General features: G+C 42.8%; 1 protein-coding gene across 1 annotated transcript; it reads left to right on the plus strand.

The window, feature by feature from the left end:
- The first annotated feature begins 12 nt into the window (after positions 1-12).
- UXT (ubiquitously expressed prefoldin like chaperone) lies at positions 13-13,538 on the plus strand. Its single transcript, XM_072125105.1, has 6 exons — positions 13-150; positions 11,482-11,563; positions 11,661-11,728; positions 11,828-11,935; positions 13,081-13,144; positions 13,323-13,538. Exons 1-6 carry the CDS (start codon positions 89-91, stop codon positions 13,371-13,373), a joined length of 435 nt encoding a protein of 144 aa, XP_071981206.1. The 5' UTR covers positions 13-88; the 3' UTR covers positions 13,374-13,538.
- Positions 13,539-14,660: the final 1,122 nt, after the last annotated feature.

The raw sequence follows: 14,660 nt of genomic DNA on the forward strand, positions 1-14,660 counted from the left end.
CGGCGGCGGAGGCTCCTACGTCATTTACCAGTCACGTGACCAGAGAACCCGTCCGTGACGTCAGAGCCTGGCGGCGGCAGCTCCGGACATGGAGGAGAAGGTGCTGAGGTACGAGGCGTTCGTGACGGACACCCTGCAGAGGGACCTCAGGTGCGTGACACGTGACCCACTACCGGACAGAGGTCCCCGCCCACCTGCAAGGTTACGCCCCGCCCCTGTACAGGCCACACCCGCAACCACATGGTCCCCAGTATACAGTGTCTGACCCCTATACAGAGTCATCCATAGAAATCTAAGTATACAGCGTCGCCCGTAGAGCGCCCCCTGTATACAGCGTCGCCCGTAGAGCGCCCCCTGTATTCAGCGTCATCCGTAGAGCGCCCCTCTGTGTACAGTGTCATCCGTAGAGCGCCCCTCTGTGTACAGCGTCATCCGTAGAGCGCCCCTCTGTGTACAGTGTCATCCGTAGAGCGCCCCCTGTATACAGCGTCATCCGTAGAGCGCCCCCTGTATACAGCGTCATCCGTAGAGCACCCCTCTGTGTACAGCGTCATCCGTAGAACGTTCCCTCTATACAGCATCATCCGTAGAGCGCCCCTCTGTGTACAGCGTCATCCGTAGAACGTTCCCTCTATACAGCGTCATCCGTAGAGCGCCCCTCTGTGTACAGCGTCATCCGTAGAGCGCCCCTCTGTGTACAGCGTCATCCGTGGAGCGCCCCTCTGTGTACAGCGTCATCCGTAGAACGCCCTCTGTGTACAGCGTCATCCGTAGAGCGCCCCTCTGTGTACAGCGTCATCCGTAGAGCGCCCCTCTGTGTACAGCGTCATCCGTAGAGCGCCCCTCTGTGTACAGCGTCATCCGTGGAGCGCCCCTCTGTGTACAGCGTCATCCGTAGAACGTTCCCTCTATACAGCATCATCCGTAGAGCGCCCCTCTGTGTACAGCGTCATCCGTAGAGCGCCCCTCTGTGTACAGCGTCATCCGTAGAGCGCCCCTCTGTGTACAGCGTCATCCGTAGAGCGCCTCTCTTTGTACAGCGTCATCCTTGGAGCGCCCCTCTGTGTACAGCGTCATCCGTAGAGCGCCTCTCTTTGTACAGCGTCATCCGTAGAGCGCCTCTCTTTGTACAGCGTCATCCGTAGAACGCCCTCTGTGTACAGCGTCATCCGTAGAGCGCCCCTCTGTGTACAGCGTCATCGGTGGAGCGCCCCTCTGTGTACAGCGTCATCCGTAGAGTGCCCCACTGTGTACAGCGTCATCCTTGGAGCGCCCCTCTGTGTACAGCGTCATCCTTGGAGCGCCCCTCTGTGTACAGCGTCATCCTTGGAGCGCCCCTCTGTGTACAGCGTCATCCTTGGAGCGCCCCTCTGTGTACAGCGTCATCCTTGGAGCGCCCCTCTGTGTACAGCGTCATCCTTGGAGCGCCCCTCTGTGTACAGCGTCATCCTTGGAGCGCCCCTCTGTGTACAGTGTCATCCGTGAAGCGCCCCTCTGTGTACAGCGTCATCGGTGGAGCGCCCCTCTGTGTACAGCGTAATCGGTGGAGCGCCCCTCTGTGTACAGCGTAATCGGTGGAGCGCCCCTCTGTGTACAGCGTCATCGGTGGAGCGCCCCTCTGTGTACAGCGTCATCGGTGGAGCGCCCCTCTGTGTACAGCGTCATCGGTGGAGCGCCCCTCTGTGTACAGCGTCATCCGTAGAGTGCCCCACTGTGTACAGCGTCATCCTTGGAGCGCCCCTCTGTGTACAGCGTCATCCTTGGAGCGCCCCTCTGTGTACAGCGTCATCCTTGGAGCGCCCCTCTGTGTACAGCGTCATCCTTGGAGCGCCCCTCTGTGTACAGCGTCATCCTTGGAGCGCCCCTCTGTGTACAGCGTCATCCTTGGAGCGCCCCTCTGTGTACAGCGTCATCCTTGGAGCGCCCCTCTGTGTACAGCGTCATCCGTGAAGCGCCCCTCTGTGTACAGCGTCATCGGTGGAGCGCCCCTCTGTGTACAGCGTCATCGGTGGAGCGCCCCTCTGTGTACAGCGTAATCGGTGGAGCGCCCCTCTGTGTACAGCGTCATCGGTGGAGCGCCCCTCTGTGTACAGCGTCATAGGTGGAGCGCCCCTCTGTGTACAGCGTCATCGGTGGAGCGCCCCTCTGTGTACAGTGTCATCGGTGGAGCGCCCCTCTGTGTACAGCGTCATCGGTGGAGCGCCCCTCTGTGTACAGCGTCATCGGTGGAGCGCCCCTCTGTGTACAGCGTCATCGGTGGAGCGCCCCTCTGTGTACAGCGTCATCGGTGGAGCGCCCCTCTGTGTACAGCGTCATCGGTGGAGCGCCCCTCTGTGTACAGCGTCATCGGTGGAGCGCCCCTCTGTGTACAGCGTCATCGGTGGAGCGCCCCTCTGTGTACAGCGTCATCCGTGGAGCGCCCCTCTGTGTACAGCGTCATCCGTGGAGCGCCCCTCTGTGTACAGCGTCATCCGTGGAGCGCCCCTCTGTGTACAGCGTCATCCGTGGAGCGCCCCTCTGTGTACAGCGTCATCCGTGGAGCGCCCCTCTGTGTACAGCGTCATCCGTGGAGCGCCCCTCTGTGTACAGCGTCATCCGTGGAGCGCCCCTCTGTGTACTGCGTCATCCGTGGAGCGCCCCTCTGTGTACAGCGTCATCCGTGGAGCGCCCCTCTGTGTACAGCCTCATCCGTAGCGCGCCCCCTGTGTACAGCCTCATCCGTAGAGCGCCCCCTGTATTTAGCGTCATTTGTAGAGCGCCCCCTGTATACAGCGTCATCCGTAGAGCGCCCCCTGTATGCAGCGTCATTTGTACAGCGCCCCTCTGTGTTGAGTGTCATCCGTAGAGCGCCCCTCTGTGTTGAGTGTCATCCGTAGAGCGCCCCTCTGTGTTGAGTGTCATCCGTAGAGCGCCCCTCTGTGTTGAGTGTCATCCGTAGAGCGCCCCTCTGTGTTGAGTGTCATCCGTGGAGCGCCCCTCTGTGTTGAGCGTCATCCGTAGAGCGCCCCTCTGTGTTGAGCGTCATTCATAGAGCGCCCCTCTGTGTTGAGCGTCATCCGTAGAGCGCCCCTCTGTGTTGAGCGTCATCCGTAGAGCGCCCCTCTGTGTTGAGCGTCATCCGTAGAGCGCCCCTCTGTGTTGAGCGTCATCCGTAGAGCGCCCCTCTGTGTACAGCGTCATCCGTAGAGCACCCCCCCTCCGTGTACAGCTTCATCCGTACAGCACCCCCCCTCCGTGTACAGCTTCATTCGTAGAGCGCAACCCCCCACCCCCTGTGTACAGCATCCTCCGTAGAGCGCCCCCCTGTATATATAGTTTTATGTAGAGCCCCCCTGTATATATAGTTTTATGTAGAGCCCCCCTGTATATATATACTTTTATGTAGAGCCCCCCTGTATATATACTTTTATGTAGAGCCCCCCTGTATATATATATATATATATATATATATATATATATATATATATATATATATATATATATACTTTTATGTTGAGCCCCCTGTATATATATACTTTTATGTAGAGCCCCCCTGTATATATACTTTTATGTAGAGCCCCCCTGTATATATATATACTTTTATGTCGAGCCCCCCTGTATATATACTTTTATGTCGAGCCCCCCTGTATATATATACTTTTATGTCGAGCCCCCCTGTATATATACTTTTATGTAGAGCCCCCCTGTATATATACTTTTATGTAGAGCCCCCCTGTATATATAGTTTTATGTAGAGCCCCCCTGTATATATACTTTTATGTAGAGCCCCCCAGTATATATACTTTTATGTAGAGCCCCCCTGTATATATAGTTTTATGTAGAGCCCCTTTGTATATATACTTTTATGTCGAGCCCCCCTGTATATATACTTTTATGTCGAGCCCCCTGTGTATATATATACTTTTATGTCGAGCCCCCCTGTATATATACTTTTATGTAGAGCCCCCCTGTATATATACTTTTATGTCGAGCCCCCCTGTATATATATACTTTTATGTAGAGCCCCCCTGTATATATACTTTTATGTCGAGCCCCCCTGTATATATATACTTTTATGTAGAGCCCCCCTGTATATATATACTTTTATGTAGAGCCCCCCTGTATATATATACTTTTATGTAGAGCCCTCCTGTATATATACTTTTATGTAGAGCCCCTCTGTATATATATACTTTTATGTAGAGCCCCCCTGTATATATACTTTTATGTAGAGCCCCCCTGTATATATACTTTTATGTAGAGCCCCTCTGTATATATATACTTTTATGTAGAGCCCCCCTGTATATATATACTTTTATGTAGAGCCCCCCTGTATATATATACTTTTATGTAGAGCCCTCCTGTATATATACTTTTATGTAGAGCCCCTCTGTATATATATACTTTTATGTAGAGCCCCCCTGTATATATACTTTTATGTAGAGCCCCCCTGTATATATACTTTTATGTAGAGCCCCTCTGTATATATATACTTTTATGTAGAGCCCCCCTGTATATATACTTTTATGTCGAGCCCCCCTGTATATATATACTTTTATGTAGAGCCCCCCTGTATATATATACTTTTATGTAGAGCCCCCCTGTATATATATACTTTTATGTAGAGCCCTCCTGTATATATACTTTTATGTAGAGCCCCTCTGTATATATATACTTTTATGTAGAGCCCCCCTGTATATATACTTTTATGTAGAGCCCCCCTGTATATATACTTTTATGTAGAGCCCCCCAGTATATATACTTTTATGTAGAGCCCCCCAGTATATATACTTTTATGTAGAGCCCCTCTGTATATATACTTTTATGTAGAGCCCCTCTGTATATATACTTTTATGTAGAGCCCCTCTGTATATATACTTTTATGTAGAGCCCCTCTGTATATATACTTTTATGTAGAGCCCCCCTGTATATATACTTTTATGTAGAGCCCCTCTGTATATATATACTTTTATGTAGAGCCCCCCTGTATATATACTTTTATGTAGAGCCCCCCTGTATATATAGTTTTATGTAGAGCCCCTTTGTATATATACTTTTATGTAGAGCCCCTCTGTATATATATACTTTTATGTAGAGCCCCCCTGTATATATACTTTTATGTAGAGCCCCCCTGTATATATATACTTTTATGTAGAGCCCCCCTGTATATATACTTTTATGTAGAGCCCCCCTGTATATATACTTTTATGTAGAGCCCCCCTGTATATATACTTTTATGTAGAGCCCCTCTGTATATATATACTTTTATGTAGAGCCCCCCTGTATATATACTTTTATGTAGAGCCCCCCTGTATATATACTTTTATGTAGAGCCCCCCTGTATATATAGTTTTATGTAGAGCCCCTTTGTATATATACTTTTATGTAGAGCCCCCCTGTATATATATACTTTTATGTAGAGCCCCTCTGTATATATATACTTTTATGTAGAGCCCCCCTGTATATATACTTTTATGTAGAGCCCCCCTGTATATATAGTTTTATGTAGAGCCCCTTTGTATATATACTTTTATGTCGAGCCCCCTGTATATATATACTTTTATGTCGAGCCCCCCTGTATATATATATATATATACTTTTATGTAGAGCCCCTCTGTATATATATATACTTTTATGTAGAGCCCCCCTGTATATATACTTTTATGTAGAGCCCCCCTGTATATATACTTTTATGTCGAGCCCCTTTGTATATATACTTTTATGTCGAGCCCCCTGTATATATATACTTTTATGTCGAGCCCCCCTGTATATATACTTTTATGTCGAGCCCCCCTGTATATATATATATACTTTTATGTAGAGCCCTCCTGTATATATACTTTTATGTAGAGCCCCTCTGTATATATATACTTTTATGTAGAGCCCCTCTGTATATATACTTTTATGTAGAGCCCCTCTGTATATATATACTTTTATGTAGAGCCCCCCTGTATATATAGTTTTATGTAGAGCCCCCCTGTATATATATATACTTTTATGTAGAGCCCCTCTGTATATATATACTTTTATGTAGAGCCCCCCTGTATATATATACTTTTATGTAGAGCCCCCCTGTATATATATACTTTTATGTAGAGCCCCCCTGTATATATACTTTTATGTAGAGCCCCCCTGTATATATACTTTTATGTAGAGCCCCCCAGTATATATACTTTTATGTAGAGCCCCCCAGTATATATACTTTTATGTAGAGCCCCTCTGTATATATACTTTTATGTAGAGCCCCTCTGTATATATACTTTTATGTAGAGCCCCTCTGTATATATACTTTTATGTAGAGCCCCTCTGTATATATACTTTTATGTAGAGCCCCTCTGTATATATACTTTTATGTAGAGCCCCCCTGTATATATAGTTTTATGTCGAGCCCCCCAGTATATATACTTTTATGTAGAGCCCCTCTGTATATATATACTTTTATGTAGAGCCCCTCTGTATATATATACTTTTATGTAGAGCCCCTCTGTATATATATACTTTTATGTAGAGCCCCTCTGTATATATATACTTTTATGTAGAGCCCCTCTGTATATATATACTTTTATGTAGAGCCCCTCTGTATATATAGTTTTATGTAGAGCCCCCCTGTATATATATACTTTTATGTAGAGCCCCCCTGTATATATATACTTTTATGTAGAGCCCCCCTGTATATATATACTTTTATGTAGAGCCCCTCTGTATATATACTTTTATGTAGAGCCCTCCTGTATATATACTTTTATGTAGAGCCCCTCTGTATATATATATACTTTTATGTAGAGCCCCCCTGTATATATATACTTTTATGTAGAGCCCCTCTGTATATATACTTTTATGTAGAGCCCCTCTGTATATATATACTTTTATGTAGAGCCCCTCTGTATATATACTTTTATGTCGAGCCCCTCTGTATATATATACTTTTATGTAGAGCCCCCCTGTATATATATACTTTTATGTAGAGCCCCTCTGTATATATATACTTTTATGTCGAGCCCCCCTGTATATATACCTTTATATAGAGCCCCCCTGTATATATATACTTTTATGTAGAGCCCCTCTGTATATATATATACTTTTATGTAGAGCCCCTCTGTATATATATACTTTTATGTAGAGCCCCTCTGTATATATATACTTTTATGTAGAGCCCCTCTGTATATATATACTTTTATGTAGAGCCCCTCTGTATATATATACTTTTATGTAGAGCCCTTCTGTATATATATACTTTTATGTAGAGCCCCTCTGTATATATACTTTTATGTAGAGCCCCTCTGTATATATACTTTTATGTAGAGCCCCTTTGTATATATACTTTTATGTAGAGCCCCCCTGTATATATATACTTTTATGTAGAGCCCCTCTGTATATATATACTTTTATGTAGAGCCCCCCTGTATATATACTTTTATGTAGAGCCCCCCTGTATATATAGTTTTATGTAGAGCCCCTTTGTATATATACTTTTATGTCGAGCCCCCTGTATATATATACTTTTATGTCGAGCCCCCCTGTATATATATATATATACTTTTATGTAGAGCCCCTCTGTATATATATATACTTTTATGTAGAGCCCCCCTGTATATATACTTTTATGTAGAGCCCCCCTGTATATATAGTTTTATGTAGAGCCCCTTTGTATATATATACTTTTATGTAGAGCCCCTCTGTATATATATATATACTTTTATGTAGAGCCCCTCTGTATATATATACTTTTATGTAGAGCCCCTCTGTATATATATACTTTTATGTAGAGCCCCTCTGTATATATATACTTTTATGTAGAGCCCCTCTGTATATATATACTTTTATGTAGAGCCCTTCTGTATATATATACTTTTATGTAGAGCCCCTCTGTATATATACTTTTATGTAGAGCCCCTCTGTATATAAATACTTTTATGTAGAGCCCCTCTGTATATATATACTTTTATGTAGAGCCCCCCTGTATATATACTTTTATGTAGAGCCCCCCTGTATATATATACTTTTATGTAGAGCCCCCCTGTATATATATACTTTTATGTAGAGCCCCTCTGTATATATATACTTTTATGTAGAGCCCCCCTGTATATATATACTTTTATGTAGAGCCCCCCTGTATATATATACTTTTATGTAGAGCCCCTCTGTATATATATACTTTTATGTAGAGCCCCTCTGTATATATAGTTTTATGTAGAGCCCCCCTGTATATATATACTTTTATGTAGAGCCCCCTGTATATATATACTTTTATGTAGAGCCCCCATGTATATATATACTTTTATGTAGAGCCCCCCTGTATATATACTTTTATGTAGAGCCCCCCTGTATATATATACTTTTATGTAGAGCCCCCCTGTATATATATACTTTTATGTAGAGCCCCCCTGTATATATATACTTTTATGTAGAGCCCTCCTGTATATATACTTTTATGTAGAGCCCCTCTGTATATATATACTTTTATGTAGAGCCCCTCTGTATATATACTTTTATGTAGAGCCCCCTGTATATATATACTTTTATGTAGAGCCCCCATGTATATATATACTTTTATGTAGAGCCCCCCTGTATATATACTTTTATGTAGAGCCCCCCTGTATATATACTTTTATGTAGAGCCCCCCTGTATATATATACTTTTATGTCGAGCCCCCTGTATATATATACTTTTATGTCGAGCCCCCCTGTATATATACTTTTATGTCGAGCCCCCCTGTATATATATATACTTTTATGTAGAGCCCTCCTGTATATATACTTTTATGTAGAGCCCCTCTGTATATATATACTTTTATGTAGAGCCCCTCTGTATATATACTTTTATGTAGAGCCCCTCTGTATATATATACTTTTATGTAGAGCCCCCCTGTATATATAGTTTTATGTAGAGCCCCCCTGTATATATATATACTTTTATGTAGAGCCCCTCTGTATATATATACTTTTATGTAGAGCCCCCCTGTATATATATACTTTTATGTAGAGCCCCCCTGTATATATATACTTTTATGTAGAGCCCCCCTGTATATATACTTTTATGTAGAGCCCCCCTGTATATATACTTTTATGTAGAGCCCCCCTGTATATATACTTTTATGTAGAGCCCCCCAGTATATATACTTTTATGTAGAGCCCCCCAGTATATATACTTTTATGTAGAGCCCCTCTGTATATATACTTTTATGTAGAGCCCCTCTGTATATATACTTTTATGTAGAGCCCCTCTGTATATATACTTTTATGTAGAGCCCCCCTGTATATATAGTTTTATGTCGAGCCCCCCAGTATATATACTTTTATGTAGAGCCCCTCTGTATATATATACTTTTATGTAGAGCCCCTCTGTATATATATACTTTTATGTAGAGCCCCTCTGTATATATATACTTTTATGTAGAGCCCCTCTGTATATATATACTTTTATGTAGAGCCCCTCTGTATATATAGTTTTATGTAGAGCCCCCCTGTATATATATACTTTTATGTAGAGCCCCCCTGTATATATATACTTTTATGTAGAGCCCCCCTGTATATATATACTTTTATGTAGAGCCCCCCTGTATATATATACTTTTATGTAGAGCCCCTCTGTATATATACTTTTATGTAGAGCCCCTCTGTATATATATACTTTTATGTAGAGCCCCTCTGTATATATACTTTTATGTCGAGCCCCTCTGTATATATATACTTTTATGTAGAGCCCCCCTGTATATATATACTTTTATGTAGAGCCCCTCTGTATATATATACTTTTATGTCGAGCCCCCCTGTATATATACCTTTATATAGAGCCCCCCTGTATATATACTTTTATATAGAGCCCCCCTGTATATATATACTTTTATGTAGAGCCCCTCTGTATATATATATACTTTTATGTAGAGCCCCTCTGTATATATATACTTTTATGTAGAGCCCCTCTGTATATATATACTTTTATGTAGAGCCCCTCTGTATATATATACTTTTATGTAGAGCCCCTCTGTATATATATACTTTTATGTAGAGCCCTTCTGTATATATATACTTTTATGTAGAGCCCCTCTGTATATATACTTTTATGTAGAGCCCCTCTGTATATAAATACTTTTATGTAGAGCCCCTCTGTATATATATACTTTTATGTAGAGCCCCCCTGTATATATACTTTTATGTAGAGCCCCCCTGTATATATATACTTTTATGTAGAGCCCCTCTGTATATATATACTTTTATGTAGAGCCCCTCTGTATATATAGTTTTATGTAGAGCCCCCCTGTATATATATACTTTTATGTAGAGCCCCCTGTATATATATACTTTTATGTAGAGCCCCCATGTATATATATACTTTTATGTAGAGCCCCCCTGTATATATACTTTTATGTAGAGCCCCCCTGTATATATATACTTTTATGTAGAGCCCCCCTGTATATATATACTTTTATGTAGAGCCCCCCTGTATATATATACTTTTATGTAGAGCCCTCCTGTATATATACTTTTATGTAGAGCCCCTCTGTATATATATACTTTTATGTAGAGCCCCTCTGTATATATACTTTTATGTAGAGCCCCCTGTATATATATACTTTTATGTAGAGCCCCCATGTATATATATACTTTTATGTAGAGCCCCCCTGTATATATACTTTTATGTAGAGCCCCCCTGTATATATACTTTTATGTAGAGCCCCTCTGTATATATACTTTTATGTAGAGCCCCCCTGTATATATATACTTTTATGTAGAGCCCCTCTGTATATATACTTTTATGTCGAGCCCCCCTGTATATATACTTTTATGTCGAGCCCCCCTGTATATATACTTTTATGTAGAGCCCCCCTGTATATATACTTTTATGTAGAGCCCCTCTGTATATATACTTTTATGTAGAGCCCCCCTGTATATATAGTTTTATGTAGAGCCCCCCTGTATATATACTTTTATGTAGAGCCCCCCTGTATATATAGTTTTATGTAGAGCCCCCCTGTATATATAGTTTTATGTAGAGCCCCCCTGTATATATATACTTTTATGTAGAGCCCCTCTGTATATATACTTTTATGTAGAGCCCCCCTGTATATATATACTTTTATGTCGAGCCCCCCTGTATATATACTTTTATGTCGAGCCCCCCTGTATATATACTTTTATGTCGAGCCCCCCTGTATATATACTTTTATGTAGAGCCCCCCTGTATATATAGTTTTATGTCGAGCCCCCCTGTATATATAGTTTTATGTAGAGCCCCCCTGTATATATACTTTTATGTAGAGCCCCTCTGTATATATACTTTTATGTAGAGCCCCCCTGTATATATAGTTTTATGTCGAGCCCCCCTGTATATATAGTTTTATGTAGAGCCCCCCTGTATATATATACTTTTATGTAGAGCCCCTCTGTATATATACTTTTATGTAGAGCCCCCCTGTATATATATACTTTTATGTAGAGCCCCCTTTATACCGTGTCAGTGGGTGATGTCCCATGGCGGTGGTCCCTGTTTCTCTTGTACAGGAGGGTGCTGGAGAATCGGGACAGTGTGTATGAGAAGATCAGCCAGTACCTGCAGCTGAAGAACGTCATTGAGAGACTTCAGGTGTGTATAGAAGGGTCCAGAGACCCCGGCATGGTCTATACGGCCCCCTCCATCTTCTGGACCCCTCTAGAGTGCGTTCTTCTTGTTGTCTCTGCAGGAGTTGGAGTTGGGACCCCTCCAGACACAGGTGGACCTGGGCTGTAACTTCTATGTAAATGCTGAGGTGTGAGTGACCATCCCTAGTCTACAGTGTCCCCTCAGTGTCCCCTCGTCATAACATCCACCACGCCATGTTCTCACACATTGCTGATGTTTCCTCCACAGCCCGGACTCCTCCAAGATATTTGTGGCTTTAGGATTTGGGTTTTTTGCTGAGATGACTCCGGACGAAGCTCTCAGGTTTATCGAGAAGAAGAACAAAATGCTGACGGAGTAAGGAGATTTATGGAATGAGGAGATTCCAGGAGAAATGTGAATGGGGTTTGGCTAAATTACTCCTAACTGATCTAGTACAGTCTAGATGTATCTAGAACCCCCTTGGACAGTTATATCTAATCTAGGTTTGTCTCTCTGGCCTCATCACTAATAGCTTTGCCCAATCTTGACTAACCTAGACTTGTCTTGGTTGGTTTAGTCTAATAATATCTAGATTTGCCCACCCTACCCGTGTCCAGTGTGGATTCAGCTAAGATACTCTTGTCTAGTCTAGATCTTTCTTGCTTGGTGTAGTCTTACATCATCTAGATGTGTCTGGGATGCTCTTGTTTGATCTCCAATTGTCTAGGACAGCCTTGCCTAATCTTGTCTAATCTAGATGTGTCTTGGCTGGTCTAGTTTAATTACATCTAGATGTGTCTTGGCTGGTCTAGTTTTATCTAGATAAAGGAGTGTTTTGGGATAATCTTGCCCAGTTGTGTCTAATCTAGATTCTTCTTGGCTGGTCTAGTTGTATATTATCTAGAAATGCCCGAAATTCTTATCATATAAAGATTTATCTTGGCTAGGCTAGTCTAGATTTTTCCTGCAGGGTTCTAGATTTCGCTAAGATGCTCTTGTTTGATTTCACTCTATATTCTAGTATAGCCCTGCCTAATCTTGTCTAATATAGATTTGTTTCAACTGGTTTAGCCTTACATCATCATGACTTGATTGGCCTACACTTGTTTGGTCTCGACAGGTCTAGAATAGCCTTGCTTGGTCTTGTCTACTCTGGATTTGTCTTGACTGCCTGAATTAGATGTGGTTTGGCTTGGCCAGTATTGTCCAGTCTCACGTTGTTCACTTATCTCATGAGACTTGGTTACACTGGCCTAAGTCAGGAATCCTAGTCTTAGGTTTTCACACATAAGTCTAGACTAAAAGAGTCTAGATTATAATAAGCCAAGACACTAGATGCTAGATTTGTCTGCTCTTGTTTAAGCTAAGGTTTTGTCAAGTCTTGTGTGGAGTTGACACAAGATTAGTCAGGGTTCTAGATTACATCAGACAAGATTCGGGATTAATCTGGATAAGATTTAGGCTGGGCCTATCGCTAATATTACGTGCCTCATGTTACACCTGTATCTTCACTTTTTCAGGATCAGTGAGAATTTGACCAAAGATGCTGCAAACATAAAGGCCCATATCAGACTGGTCCTAGAGGTGAGACCCCGGGGTGCTAGAGGGGACATTCTGGGGTAGATATGACTTGTGCATGGGACAGATACCCCCCCCCCCCCTGCTGTATGTCAGTATGTCCCCTCTATATGGGGGTCGTAGAGTGGGGGGTTCCTACTTTTCAGGCTGTTATGAGATTGATAAGTTTTCCCTTTATCCCCAGGGACTGCGAGAGTTACAGGATCTGCCCAGCGAGCCAGGGGATCAGGGATAGAAGACTCGTCCAGCACCCACAATGTACAGAGAAGGCCCGGAGCACCTACATGTATGACCCCACTACATGCACAGGTCAGGGGCTTGTGCCGGCCTCCAGATCAGAGGACAGCAATACACAAGGAACCCAACAAGAGTACAATAAACTTTATTCTGTGCAAATGTCTGCAAGAAATATTCCATTCTGTTCTCATTGGGAGTCACTGTGTACATACATGACATTATATTATACTCCAGAGCTGCACTCACTATTCTGCTGCTGGTGCAGTCACTGTGTACATACATGACATTACTTATCCTGTACTGATCCTGAGTTACATCCTGTAGATCTTTTATTTTATATAAAAGTAAAAAAAACATAACAACACAAACCAAACATAATATACAATATATACAAAATATATACAATATCTTACCTGCTGGTCCAGCCCCATTCACACCTAGCAAAACACTAACTTACAATACACCAAAATTAATAAACACCAAACAAATACCACAACCCCCACCCAACCAATTATCACATCCTAAACCAAACCAATAAACAAAGACAAGCCACACCCACAAACAAACATAATTGACAATAAATATACATTAACCCACCCCACACCCATATATATATATACATATACACACATATACATATATATACACACATAAATATATTTTTTTTTTTTTTTAAATATATAATAACAAAGACATAATACACATAACACTACACTGCACTAGATCCCTCGCCCGCACCCTCCCCTTCCCCCCAGACACTGGTCTAACGTCCAAAGTTTGCGTTAAGTAGTCCAGACCAGTGCCCAAGGTCAGTTCGTAAATCCCACCACCATCACCCCCCTCCCAACCTAACACTATGTCCCAAACCCCACTATATACAATATATACAATATATATACAGTATTTACAACATAACATAAAGAAACATAATACAAATAAAAGCTGAACAACATCAAAACCACATAAAGCCCAGGTTCGGCGCCTGCAAGCCGCTACATCACTACATGCCCAGATACAAAACAAAAATCTACTGTGCAGCTTCAGCCCAACACCAGGAGCGGAGACGACAGACTAAGGGACACTAAAGGAGAACCCCCTCCAAAGGAGAGAGGCCCTCCCCGTGCCCAGCCTCTCATACTCCAGAGAGCGCACCTTCACCAGGTCACCCAGAATGTTCCTAACCACCTCATCCACCGGGAGGATTTTACGCTGCGTCGATACTAAGCACCGTGCGTTCCACGTGTGGTACCTGACCACTAGACTGACTAGGAATAACGTGCAGCGG

The sequence above is a fragment of the Engystomops pustulosus genome, chromosome 9 (genome assembly GCF_040894005.1).
Source record: "Engystomops pustulosus chromosome 9, aEngPut4.maternal, whole genome shotgun sequence".
NCBI classification, from domain to species: domain Eukaryota; kingdom Metazoa; phylum Chordata; class Amphibia; order Anura; family Leptodactylidae; genus Engystomops; species Engystomops pustulosus.

Excerpts from the sequence above, each read along its gene's own strand:
- UXT (XM_072125105.1), top strand. The coding sequence starts at position 89 with ATGGAGGAGAAGGTGCTGAGGTACGAGGCGTTCGTGACGGACACCCTG. Across the intron at positions 151-11,481 it reads ACCCTGCAGAGGGACCTCAG|GAGGGTGCTGGAGAATCGGG; the intron begins GTGCGTGACACG and ends TCTCTTGTACAG. Across the intron at positions 13,145-13,322 it reads ATATCAGACTGGTCCTAGAG|GGACTGCGAGAGTTACAGGA; the intron begins GTGAGACCCCGG and ends CTTTATCCCCAG.